The 14101-nt window shown below is 39.4% G+C and overlaps 1 protein-coding gene across 4 annotated transcripts in view; it reads left to right on the top strand.

Annotated features, from left to right (window-relative positions):
- The window catches only part of ARFGEF3 (ARFGEF family member 3), an 88281-nt gene that overhangs the window by 13790 nt on the left and 60390 nt on the right, over window positions 1-14101 (top strand). For all 4 annotated transcript variants that reach the window (XM_053973043.1, XM_053973044.1, XM_053973045.1 and 1 more), the window contains exons 3-4: window positions 171-252; window positions 3276-3407. In XM_053973043.1, the coding sequence (XP_053829018.1) occupies window positions 171-252; window positions 3276-3407 (214 nt within the window). The remainder of the gene's footprint in view (window positions 1-170; window positions 253-3275; window positions 3408-14101) is intronic.

The raw sequence follows: 14101 nt of genomic DNA on the forward strand, positions 1-14101 counted from the left end.
TATGCCAGCTTTCTTTAGAGGGTAAAAGTGCTTCACAGAATTGTGAAATTATCTTTGGATGCTGTATGCAAACGTGATCTTTCTGAAACTGATACATCCCTTCTGCAATGTTACTTGAATACCAATTTTAATTGCATTTTCCCCTCTCATTTGTTTTAAATTTTCCTTAGGGAGAAGTGTCTCCTTCCTCTTCAACTGGCTCTGGAATCAAAGAGCATGAAGCTGGCCCAACAGGCTCTAGCAGGGATGCAGGTATGACTTTGGAGTAGGATGTAGGTATGACTTTGGCATGCGGTGGGTGTCAAGAAAATCTAGGCTTTTCTTTTGAAAAATACTACAGAAAAAGCGTCTGTCCTTGGATGAACCTAACAATAATGTTCACGTTTCTGTTCAGAAATTAGGATGCAAGTAAAGGCTGGTGATTTTGAAGAAGCTAAAAATGTTTTGCAGATAGGAGGGAGGTCCTGGATTTTAACATTGAAATGTAGATGTACTCTTCCTTGTGGGCCCTGTGCTACTCCCAGAAAAGTTTGCCACTGCTAAGCATCTTAGAAATTAAGCTGGGACTTGCTGTTTTCTTTGATTAAAAAAGAGGACTGCCTAGAAGATTGAGAGGTTAATAGAGGATCTGGAGCTGTGTTCTTTATGTGTGGGCACTTTTCTGGGTTTTTTGTACACTGAAAATAGTAGAAACAGCATCTGATTTGGAAGTCTATGAAATTGCAAAAGAAAACAGCAGTGCAGCACCAGCAACAAAAAACTCTTCTGGGTTTGACAGTATTAAAACTAAAGCAGTTTACTGTTCTTTTAATTGGACAAATGAGTACAAGTCAGTTAATACATATCACTAGGGGGATGCTAGTTGTGGAAAAGGCTGGCACACTGCTGGGGCATAATATCCATTTTCCAAAAATAATTTTTTCCCTTGGAGGGCTGGAAAGAAATTGTTCTGGGAATATAAGGATGTAAGTGAAATTCAAATTCACCTTATCCAGCATATGAGGTGTCAGACACTTGGTTAGGTTCCTCATATTGGGGCATGGTGTGGTTGTAGAAGGGAAAGGCTGTTAAGGTAACAGCAGGACTGGAGCATCTCTCTTATGAGGAAGGGCTGAGAGGTGGGACTGTTTAGACTGGAAAAGAGGTGCCTCCAGGGCTGGAGACACCACAACCTCTCTGGGCAACCTGTGCTTGATCACCCTTACTGTAAATTTTTTTCCTTGTGTTCAGAGGAAACCTTCTGTGTTTCAGTTTGTGCCCAGAGCATCTTGTCTTGTCCGTGGGCACCACTGAAAAGTTCCTGTCTGTTCTTTTTGCCCTCTTCAGATATTTATATGTGGTGGTGAGATCCTCCCTGAGCCTTCTCTCTCCAGTCTGAACAGTCCCAGCTCTCAGCCTTTCCTCATAAGAGAGATGCTCCAGTTCCTTTGTCATCTTAGCACTGGACTCCAGCAGCTCCTTATCTCCCATCCTGAAATAAACATTCTTCTTTATATAGAAAACCCCATTATTGTCATTGCAGATTGAGTTAAATCTCATCAGGCTCTACAGTGCTAAAACACTTGATCTTGTGGTATGTGGGGAATGTTCTGAGTTAAACCCTGGCTGGTAGTTCAGCGTTACCCACTCACTTCTTCCCTCTCAGAGGTATGGGAGAGAGAATCAAAAGGGTAAAAGTGATGAAAATTGTGGGCTAAGACAAAGTTTAATAGCGAAAGCAAAGCTGCATGTGGAAATAAAAGAATATGTGGAATTCGTTCACCACTTCCCATGGAGCAGCAAGTGTTCAGCCATCTCTAGGAAAGCAGGGCTCCATCATGGGTAACTGTTATGTTGGAAGACAAATACCTTAACTCTGAATGTCTGTGTCCCCTCCACTTCCTCTTTCTTTGCCTAGCTGTTGTTGCTGAGCACAGTGTCATATGGATTGGGATATCCCAGTGGTCATGTTGGGGTCAGCTGTCCCAGCTGTGTCCCCTGCCAAACCTTCTGCACCCCCAGCCTACTTGCTGGGGAACCAGTCTGAGAAACAGGCAGCCTTGAGGCTGTGTGAGCTCTGCTCAGCAATAGCAAAACGTGGGTGTGTTATCAGTGCTGCTTTGGTCACATACACAAAACACAGCACTCTTTGAGGTCCTGTGAAGAAAATTAACACCATCCTAGCCAAAACCAGTACAAGCATAGGAAATAAGAGGTAAGAGTGAACCAGTGAAATGTGCTGCAAGGTTGAAGCTGAGGATAAGCATCAGTACAAAAGTGAAGCAGAATGTAGAGAGGGAAGTGTGCTGCTCAAAGTCTCTACTAGGACATAGCAAGATTGTGTTCCTGGGATCTAGCTTGATCTAAGATCTAGCTAGTTTTGCTCTGTTGTGAGATCTTCTGAGAAGATAGGTGCTGGGAAAAGACTTGTGTGGATACATCTCTTGAAAGGTGCCTGCCACTAATAGGAGACACCCATGAAGATGGTTATAGACTATGTGAAGTGGCATTTCTAGTATAAGTCCAAGGAAATAGTGCCATTGACGATGTCAGGAGGTAGTTTCTGAGATACTGGGCAAAGTAAATCTGATCAGTCTAAAATATTCAGTCTGAAGTTCAGTCAGTCTGTATTGATTTCAGTTCAACCAACCCAATGTCAGGACAAGGAATTTTGGTATCACCTCATCTTGGGTTGGTTTCTATGTGTGTTTGTGTTAGTCACTTGTTAACTGTGCTCTTTGTGTGAGGACTTGGTTGTATCCATTAATGGTCAACTTCTGTATGACACAAAACATGTCTTGCCAGGGATCAAAACTGCCACCTCCACAGCACTTGTGCTCTGTTGGAGTAACTGGGGCAATAGGTGACTGTCTCCTGTTGGGCAGGAGATCTGATAGCGCTAGTTCAATGCCAGGATACTAGTCTGAGTGAGTTTCTTTTAATTTGTTGTTGTTGTTATTTTAATGGTCTGGGGGGTTGCAAAGGTTCCAGTCGCTCCCGGCTTCTAAAATACTGGGAGGTTTCTACATTATTTGAAGTGATATCAATTACAGATGTCTGCTTTCTTCTAAGCACTGGGGATGTGGGATGGGCAAAGATGATACTGGAATGGCAACTGACATGACACAGATCTCTCAGTTTTGCTGTTTTTCTTGTATTTTATATTATTGGATTAATTTGAAAATTTTAGACAGAAAGCCTAACCACCCTCGTACCAAGCGCTAATAGGTTTAGGTGCAGTACTTTGCAGAGGCAGTTTTTGTCTCAACACGTACATTGCCATTTTCTCTCTGCAGAAGCTGCTGTCTGATGAGAGGTTTGTATCCGTGGAAACAGACTCAGATGAGAAACAGTTGCTTAATCAGATGCTGAATGCTGTCAAAGTGACTCCTTCGCTCAATGAAGACCTGCAAGTTGAAGTGATGAAGGTTAGTGTTTCACACACATCAGTGCTTGCAACAGAGGCTGCATGACTGAATGCTGGGGTTAGCAAATAAATTAGCTGTTGCCTTGAAAATCTTCATTTTAGGACAGTGTTTGATTCCCTTTTCCTACTGGCAGGTGTCAGTTGTTTTCATTTCTATTTTGTGTTTCCTTGGATTAAATAGGAGATAGTTTACATTAAGATTCAGAGTATTGGTGGTTCCAGTTTTAGCAAACCTAAGCAGGACAATCAATTTCCTCCATGGGAGAGCACAGATGAATGACTTGTAGATCTGGAAATTTGTTATTGAGCTTTAGTGGTCGTGAGGTGGGCTGTGCACATTTGTAATTTTGTATTGTGTGTACATAGGTACTGTGTAATTTGTTATCTATATTTTCTCTTTGTAAAATGCTGATGATGGAGCATGATTTGTTTAGGCATCAAAATGACCCTGGACTGTTGCAGCAGCTCTCTGGTCACAGAGAGCAGGCGCAGACTTTCCCAGGCATTTTCCCAGGGAAGGCTGTGAGAAGACCAGAGAAAGAATAAGAAACAATTCTTAACTCCACTTGTTGCACCTGCTGTTGTGCACATGTTGTATGTGTCATGGAGATTTGTTTACCAAAGGGTGATTTCTTAATTGGACACTGGATGGTGTTTAGATTGATTGACCAGTTAGGTCAAAGCTGTATCGGACTGGCTGTAAGGGTTACTGAGTTTCTTAATAAGTATAGTGTAATATAGTATAAGAAGATATAATAACACAATTAATCAGCCTTCTGCAATCATGGAGTCAATACTAATTATTACCCGGCTGGGGGCCTGTGGCGACACTGGACCTGTGCATGAGGAAAATTACTGTTTTGTATACTCTGTCAGAACTTCAATTTCTAGGAATACTCTAGCATTCTCCTGTGTGCATACTAGGAAGCTCACCTCCCAGGAGGTACTGTTTTGGGGGGGAGGCGATACCAAAATTCCTTGCCCTGTGATCATGTTGGTTGCATGACTTTGCAGTCTCTTTTCTATATCACTATTGGCAATACCCGTATTATTTGTACCAAGCAAGATGGTGGTGAACAGTTTTCAGATGTTTGGGTGTAAACTTTGTGCTGCAGGGTTTGTTGTGCTATAGCTGATCATTGGCTGAAATCAGTTTGGGGCAAACCTGGTTGTCCTTTTTGCATGTTCATTATACCTAGTACTGATTGAAATATTTGGATCTATTCCTTAACCATCCTTTATTTCTAAGTGCATAGATTAGTTACTTTGTTTCTTCCATGTGACACCTTGGGTCTAATGAATTTATGTTATCCACTCAGAAACTACTCTCTACGAGCTGTACTCTTTACCACTGGAGGTGGAATATGCACACTGAGTCAGAGCGTGCAGAGGGGTGAACCTAGCAACAAAAAAAAGGGGTGGCATTTGTGTGGACTGTTACCTGTTTTATGGCAGCAGGCTTCTGCTAAACTAGTAGCACCCTGCTCTGCATTCCTAACCCAACACACCTCCTTCCTGCCTCTTGTCTCTACAGAGGGAAAGTGGAAGAGTTAAGTACTTGCTGTACTGAACCAACAGGACCCTCTTGGAATGCAGTAATTTTTTGCAAGTTGCTTTTTTTACATTCTTGAGTGTTACAGATTCAGAATGTGCATGCACAGTTTCTTTGAAAGATTTAATATACATCTGCGAGGCAAAGCCCCCACACTAAGAAGAATGTGAACACTGTATTTTTGTACATTTCTGAGTAAACATCTTCTCAAGTTGTCTTGACATGTGAGAAGCAAATATAATTTCAAAGCATCAAACCACAGAAAGCCCAAGCCAAAATACTGTATTTATGTATGTTTTTTTCTTAATTAGAAAAACATGTTCAGTTCCAGTTTAAGTGCAAAAGAGAAAAGAGAACATTGTCTTAATTTCACTGAGTGAAATTTTAATGTGCAAATCCTGAGTGAAATGTATGTATTGTAAAAGTCGGGCTACAACTTCAACTTTACATTCTAAGAACAAAGCAAAATTCTATTTTGATTTAAATACTTCAAGAGACCAGAGGGCCAAAACATATTGTAATCAGGACAGTTAAAACACAAACTCATTAGCCGCATCAGCCTTGCCTGACAGTCAAATAAAGCAGACATGTCTTCAGATTGTAACCTGAAGGTTACAGATGCCATTGCAACACTTGAAAATGTTGTTAGCTAACCCAAGCCTGATGAATGGCTAAAGCCTTTAGGGGGGAAAGAGGAAGATTTCTAGCAGCTAGTCTCAGCAATGTGTTTATGTCCTTGGATCTGCTAAAATGTGTCCCCAAGACAGCTTATGATTGTACATTAGACTGTGTTATTCCATCTGGAGGAGATAAAATACATCTTTATCTAGTGCAGATAGATATTAGACACTCCTGAGTGAGAGCAGGTTTGTGTGAAACTCTGTCAGCTGTGGTGCCAGCCTGGTTCTTTGTGACTCGCTGCACAGTTGCAGCAGTCGTAGTGGTATTAAGAATGCAACCATCAAAGACTACGCGAAAGCTTTTAGTCATGTAAAATCAGTGTGAAAGTAGACATGCAGGAGTACAGAATTCACTTTAAGTTGCTGGGGTGTAAACTCCTAAATCACTTAAATATATTTGGGGTTTTTTTTCAAAGTCCTATCCAAAATATCTCCTGCTGTTCCCAGTAAGAGTATAGCAGAAATTCACACTTCACATACTATTAAAAAAAAAAAAGTCTTGGATATTTATGTTAATGGTTTGTTGTGACCCACCTGTATTACAGATGGAGGTGTGAAGGGATCTGATTAGCTGAGGAGAGCATTCTGTAAAGATGCTTTTTACATTCAGATGACTGCATGTTGGAATTGGCAATGAAAGAAAAGAGGTGCAAGGGCAGTTAGTTGCCTTGCTTCACACACTTTTTGACCATGTCCGGTATTGTGAAGGGCCATCCTTAGAGAGGAATGGTATGAGTAGCTGTAATGGTTGCTGTAAATAAATGGAGAAGAGTGCTAGCTGTATCTCTTCTGGAACTGAAAAAAACAGCTGGGGCCTCTGTTTTAAAAATGGAAGGACATTGACTATGGCTAGTCAAATCCTCCTGATTTTTAAGGGTAAGTGTCATGGAATGACACTTAAAAATTCTGCGGATTGCCATATTGGAGGATCACAAAACCAGCACTCTGACAGCATTCAGACTTAAAGGCCATGGCAGGGGACTGTGCAGGAGTGAATCCTGGGCAGCCAGGGAAGATTTAAACTGCCCAAATGCAACTGTCAAGACTAACTTAAAGCCTTCCCCTCTCACATTATCTCTCTCCTCTGTGCTAGGTGAGGTGTCGCTGTCGAGCAGGACGGGAACAGAGAACTCCAGATCAGAAGGCAAAGAAAATGAGCTCTGATTTATTTCAAATATACCGCTCTATATATAGAGGACATCGAGCAAACTAATTTCATTGGTCTTAGAGTAAAAACATGTCACACCATTGGTGTACAGTGAATGACGCACAGTGGCAGAGCATATCTATAAACAATGTGAATAACAAGATAGATTAGAAAATTATTTACATTCTTTCCCAACTGTTTCCCAGGCTCTTGCCTGGTTAGAAAACCTTTCTCTTTCTCTCTGACTGAGCTGAGAATATCCACAGTGAGGTACCTCTTACCTTTGCATAAACTTGGCTTGACTCTCTGCTTCCTCTGAATACCTGTTGGGGATTGTGCCTTTCTCTTTAGAAAGGTTTTTCATGTAGTCATTATGTGGGGAAATTCCTCCCTTGAATTTCCAGAATAGAAGTGATACTCTGAAGTCCCTGTTAATTTTTCTTGCAGAACACCCTTATAATTGCTAAATACTGGGTAATTCTTATGCCAACAGCACTTTCATGCCCCAAAAAAAGGTAGTGATCTTTTCAGTGAGGAAGGGAGAAAGGCTGTGGTTTCTCTTTGACATGAATGGGCACAAATAACAAACACAGGTGTACTAACTGGCTTTGATTTCCCACATATCAAAGCAAGCTGTCTGGGTATATAAATTTTGCATCCAGACTTATATGTTATTTAACTGCTAAACCAAATATTTCTTTAGAATATCTCAATTACTACACACTCTGTGTATTTTCTGTATCTCTGATATATTTTATGGTAGAGATTTATTAGTATTTTCACACCAGGGACTAAAGTGAGGCTATTTAAGTGCTTTAATTTATATTAAAAGATACTGAGATAATTCAGAAAGTCTGACTAGAGAGAATAGTGTATCTGACACAAGGCCACCTTAGTATTCATCTTTGCTGTTGTCATTTCTGTTGCCATAAGACTGAAAAGCCTTCTAACATGTGTGTTATCTGTTTGTGTTTTACTATGCTCAACTGGCTGTATCAGTGGAAAGGAAAAATCACACAATCATACAATACCTTGCTGATGATTTTGTTATACATCAATAACTTCAGTTTCAAACTGAATAATTAAATATTTATACCTTCATATTTTCTTTAGAATATTCATGTAGGAAGGGAGAGATATATTGATTGCTAATCAAATGCAATGTTTTATCAGTGAGATACCAAAGTGACTCACTGCTCTATTTGTACAGCTGCAGATGCATAGGAAAATCAGGGGGCAGTAATTTAGCACTTTCCTTGGATGAACACGATCATACAGTGGGGCTGGCTCAGAAGTGGGAAAAATTTTGTTGTGTGACATGGTGCCATGTTATAGTTGGGTGAAGTGCAGGGGTGTATCTCACATTGAGGGCTGGAGACATTCTGTTGATGTTAAGTACTAGACTAACAAGCTATAGATATTCTGCAGCAGAAAGGGGACATGTTCTGGACTGAAGATTAACACTTGTTTTTGAGTTCAGTTGTGGAGTCAGAGGATTCTGATTTTTTCCTCCCCCTGGCTTGATGCTTTTAAATTCTGGCTTCAGATGTTTTTAAAATGGCTGAAGTACTTCTGCTTTGTGCAGTTAGACCTTTGCTTGGAGGAATACATACAGTATTGATAAAAGCACTGTCAAATGTTGTCAGATCAGCAGTGGAAAAGGAAACTGGGAATCTAATCTATAGCTGAACCTCTGGATTGCAGTCACTTCAAACCTCAGCAATTCTGTGATTTTTACTGTCTCTCTGAGTTTTTGGTAATTTCTCATTCCTAGCCCTGACTCTAGAATGCTATCCCTCTGTGAAAGACTAGAATTAGGCTTTGAATGTAAGTGTGGCACTCAAGCAGCTGAAACCAAATATTGAGAAAGTGGGAATTATGGAAGGAATCCTGAACAGCAGAGACATTTGGATTTTTTTTTTCTTTTTTTCTTCTTCCTTTATTATCATGCATGTTATAGTCACTTTCATTTATAAGTTGATCATCTTCTTAATAATGCAATATTTCTATCAGACTGTGATAACATTATTCTCAGATAACAACAAAAAATGTTTAATGAAGAATTGCAAATTAATAGATGAGTCCTCACACAGAAACAAGTTCTTCAGACAAACCAGATACACAGAAACAAATTCTCCAAGTAAACCAGATACACTGTAATGTAATGGGTACTGAAGTAAGAAAGTTCCTCTTAGGACAAAGGTGTGATTGATCATGTAAAATTTCCCTTTCTACTGCATCATTTTGTTTTCTTCAGTCACAGAGACAGTCTTGTGATATAATTCAGTGCATTTCAGTCCAGTCTGTGTCCAGATTTCTGGGGAAATTTAGAGCTTGCAGGACAGAAATTTTCAAGCAAGAAAAAGAATAATGATGTTTTGTGAAAGAAACTCAGTTTTTGCATTTGATGCTTTTCCAAATACTTGTTCTTTATTTCACTGTTCTAATTAATGGTGATATGCTGGGCATGTTATGAATATATACTCTGTTTCTGTCGGTGAAGATTCCAAGCTTTGTTTCTTATTACATCTGACAAGATTTCACATGGTTGAGTTGCAGCTACCTTACTTGTGGTGGTTTTTGAATAGACTTGAGGATTGCTTTGAAACAAAAAAATAATCTTCCAAAGTGGCTTTAGAGGGAAGACTCTTCTAGTTCCCATTATTTACCTATTATCCATGGTGAACAGCAGTTTCATTTAGGAAAGATTAGTTTATTCCCAGTGACTCCAACTTGCATTTGTTTGTGGATTAGGTGTATTTCTTGCAGATGGGCAAATATGGAATTTTTCTTCTTTAGGCTTTCAGTGAGGAGTCAGCCAGAAGTCTATTTTATCTGTGAATGAGGTTTAATGAACCCTTGCTAAATCTGCTGTGTCAAGGCAATCTTTTCTCTTTGTCTTTTCACTGATCCATTAATACAGCATTTGGGAGCTCTCCAGTAATAATACTAGACAGCTCTTTTTATGATTTCAGTTGTCATTTTGGATATATTTGGAACTGAAATCTGACTTAGAGTTCTGTTGTAAAACTTAGTTTGTATAAGGACAGACTGTCTTTAGTTTGGATATTAGCAACTGTTCTTTCCAAGATTGCTACCATAATGCTTTAAAGGTGCAAAGTTATTCTTTGAGTGTTAAGACTCATCTCCTAGTTTTTATTAATTTATATTCTGTAATAACTAATTAAATTGATAGGGCTCCAGTTATGATGTCAAATTAGTCACTTGAGAAGGTCACTATTGAAAGTCTACAAGGAGTCTGAGAAAGTTTAGAGACTTTTTTTTTTTTTTGCCTCAGTTTTTGTAACACTTATAGTTGACCTGTTTTAGGGTCTGTACAACCATGTTGTTACAGGTTCAGGGAGGTAGTCCTAATCTGGTGCAAATATTGAATGAAACTGGACTGTGCTTGACCAACCAAGCAAAACTTACAGTTAATTATTTCAGAGAACTCGTCAGGATCTCTGTTGCTGTTGAGCCCTCCAAGACAGAGAACAACTTATGTATTTGAAAAATGGCTCCAAAGTGTTTGATCCAAAATGTTGACACAACACAACTGTACAATCCCAGTCTCTGTGCATGATGATATTCTAAACCATTGAGTATTAATAAATGAGATAATCACTCATAAGCTCTCACAAATACATATCTTCTCATTGTTTTAATATTAATGTTTATGAAATATATTTTTTCCACATACGATGTGGTTATGCTTAGTAGAATGTAATTTACAACTGCTTTGCTTTGTCTTGAACTGTAAAATCAAATGGAGGTGTGTTAGCATCTGCTCTGTTAAAGAGGGGATTCTGTAAAGACTAGCACAGTATCATGCAAATGAGATTTTTTTTTTAAGATCAGTCCTGCTGAGAAATGCTATATAGAGTTCTTAGTGCTTAGCCTTTTCATAAGTTAAATTTTTGTAATGTAGGCCAACTACAAATTCAGACCCTCTTGGGTTTGCTTGTCTCATTTTACTTCTTTCTGGTTATTTTTGAAAGTCATTTTATTCATGTGCTTACTTATAAGTAACCAGGTTAATTCCAATGGATTGAATGACCTACCTTATGTGCTTCAAGATAAGCTCATCCTTTCCTGACTTAATTAGAACTATAGTAAATGCCTAGTACTGTGTTTAAAGAATTCCCCTGGTTATTAGGTGCCTGGTCATTGTAGCCAAAACCAGTCTTGAATTCAATAGGAGAGCTTTCTCCTTAAGGAATCCAAAAGAATGATAATGGTAATGGCCTGAATGTGACAAAATGGATGCTGGAGGATAACTGCCTAAACCAGTCAGTAGTGAATGCAGTATCTCTATAATGAAACCTTTTTCTAGGATCCATGGCTTTTCCTCACTACCTTTCTGTGCTTGAATTCTATCCCTGAACCTCTGTGGGTTTTGTCAGATGTGTAATTTCAAAAATCTCAACAGAGTGTTGGTCAGCTTAAAAGATTTGCAGGATAGAAAAGCAGGCTTAATTTCTTTCCTGAAGAAATTCTAGTGCAAAAATTTTAACTGTCTCAGAGTTATGAAGGTGTTTTCAGGTAGAGAACATGCTCATTCTGTCACATTGGAACTGTCACATTTGGTGTGGCATAATCAAAATCATTGGCATCAACCAAAAAGCAGCAAGTCCCTAGCTCTGTAAAGTGTAATTTCACACCTATCAAGTGTGGAAATACAAGTTCTTATAGACTTTTTTTAGTCTGACACACATACCAAGAACCTGGAGTTCACGTAACCATTACGAAAATGAATTGCAAAGACATATGGTCAGAACCCCAAGTACAGAAACCCTTTAACTTTGACATATGGCCTTTTAGTCTTTTGCCTGCTGCCAGACATTAATGCTGACTGGTGGTAATTGTGCGAGTTCAGCCAGCCAAAGTGGCCATGCAACTGTGGCATGAAAGGGTCACTTGCTATAGCTTTTGCATGCAATTGTACCCGTACTGCAGGTGTGCCACAGCTGTGCACAGATGCACCCAGTTTAGACCTTCTTGCTTATGAGCATCCCATTAGGGCCACTGTTACCACAGCTGTTAGCACCATCTGGTCCTGGGGGCAGCTGAAGGGAGAACTTGCATCCCAATAAACTGTTCTGACACTGCCAGCCAGCTCCTTGGGTCCTCCACCCTGGAGCTCCTCACATCTCTTGTTAGAGAGGAAAAAGACACAGAAACTGTATGTGATGTGGCAGTTGATGATGCAACCACAAAACCAGCTTATCTGGCTTTTTAATATCATTTTCCTGGGTGCAGGTGAGGATATGGTCGGGGATAGGGTAAAATCCTCTGGCAGGCCAAACAGCCCATGGGACACCACTTCCTAGGTTGTCTTGAGGCTAACTTCTTCCCTATTAATCTAGTGACTTGAAAAAGTAATTTTAAATCAGCTGTTGTAAAGTACATTGCCATGCAGAACATTTACAGTTTTGCATTACCTGAGACCAAGGGAGTTATCTTCCCTCTCCCCTGCCCAAAAAATTCTTTTGTTGTCAAGAATAAATGTCAGAATTTTCCACCCAGGGGAGACACCGGTTCTGTATTTCCTTGACAGCTCTGGCTTTACTTATATCCATGTGTTGACATCCCTTTGAATCATTTTAGTAATTGGTGCATGAAACTTCATTTTTATTTGAGAACTCTTTAAACTATTTGTTGGTGTTTTCTGGTTTGGTATTTCTCCCTTTTCACTTTTGTTTTACTCAGATTTGCATATTATAATTTGTAAAGTAATGCAGTATACCTGACTAGGTTGTAACCTGTAAAGGAGGAAATGTCATCCTAGTATTGCTGTTCAGTCTTTTTCTTTATTTTTCCCTGCCTTTAATCATTAAAATTCTAAAGATAAAACTTCCTGTCAGAATGTTGACAAACACTGTTAAGTATTTATCAAACTTTGAATAATTTCTTTCCCTTCTACAACTGTACTACATAAGCAGAAGTTTCACTTGGTTTCATGCCACCATGAATAGTGCTCAGCAGCAGTTCTGTTTTAATCCAGTGAACTAAATGGGCATTTTCTTCTCGGAGCACTCAGCATGTCATTGCCAATGATGTGTGAGGTTCTTCTGTAGCAGATACAGTCCTTATGTCTGAAGCCCTGGTGCATTCATAATGCTGAGCAGCATTTATGGGTTTACTAATTCATAGCAGACACACTCTCCTCTCTCTCCATAATTAAAGTCTGCTGTTTGACACATGGTGACACAGCGTAAATGACTTCATTAATGTGCTTTGTTTCTCTTGCCCTTGTTTTCCTTCAAGGCCAAAGAGTGCGACATGAACAGGTTACCATTTATTCTGACAAATAGGGGGACACCCGTCCAAACTATTTTGCAGAAATACTGGATGACTTTAAATGTCAAACTACTGAATGAGATAAAGGGCTGTCTTTCCTATCAGGGTTTTCCTCTGAGGGGCAGGATCTGACACACATTGCATCCAAGTTTACTATCCTGCAAATAAAGTAAGTCAGGAAAGGCTTCTTTTACAAATCCCACAAAGGGATTAGAGGTGGTTGCAAAATTGTTTTCTTTGTAAATTGTAAAGTTTTGAACATTTTCTCTCTTTTTTGGGGGTACTACTTGCTTTTCTACACACTGTATTTATTTCATGTGCCTCCACCATAAGCTCTTCAATGTGAGAATTGCTTTGTACAGATATGTACTAAGTACTTAAGGAACTTGGCTAGCAATGCTAGGCAGCCTTACAATCTAAAAACATTCCTACTTTTTTCCTCTTCAAGAGGTCACAGAATGGTTCGGGTTAAAAGGAATCTTAAAGTTCATCTAGCTCCAATGCCCCTGCCATGGACGGGGACATCTTCCACTAGACCAGGTTGTTCAAATCCCCATCTGACGTGGCCTGGAATACTCTCTATTAAAGTACAGAATCCCACAGAATCACAGAATGGGTAAGGCTGTAAGGGACCACAGTGGCCATCTGGTCCAATCTCTCTGCTCAAATAGGGTCATCCTAGAGCACATTGCACAAGGATGGATAGACATAGTGATGTCAGTTTAATTACATTGCACTTCAAATCCTGTATATTTTGTTTCAATTGACCTATCAGAAGCAGAGTTTTTTGGTTTTGTGTCTACATATTGTGAAAACTACCCATGTGCATGCTCTTATACTACATTTGGGACTGTATCCTGGGACTCTAGAGAGTAGGAATTATATTTCTTGTTCCATGACGGTCAGAGCTTCAACAGTAATTAAAATAAATACTTTTGTTATGAATAAACCATTTATGGAAATGTGATCTCATTGTGCATTTGCAAGATAATGCAAGCCAATTAAAAAATCCTGGA

This window comes from Vidua macroura, chromosome 3 (assembly GCF_024509145.1).
Source record: "Vidua macroura isolate BioBank_ID:100142 chromosome 3, ASM2450914v1, whole genome shotgun sequence".
NCBI classification, from domain to species: Eukaryota; Metazoa; Chordata; class Aves; order Passeriformes; family Viduidae; genus Vidua; species Vidua macroura.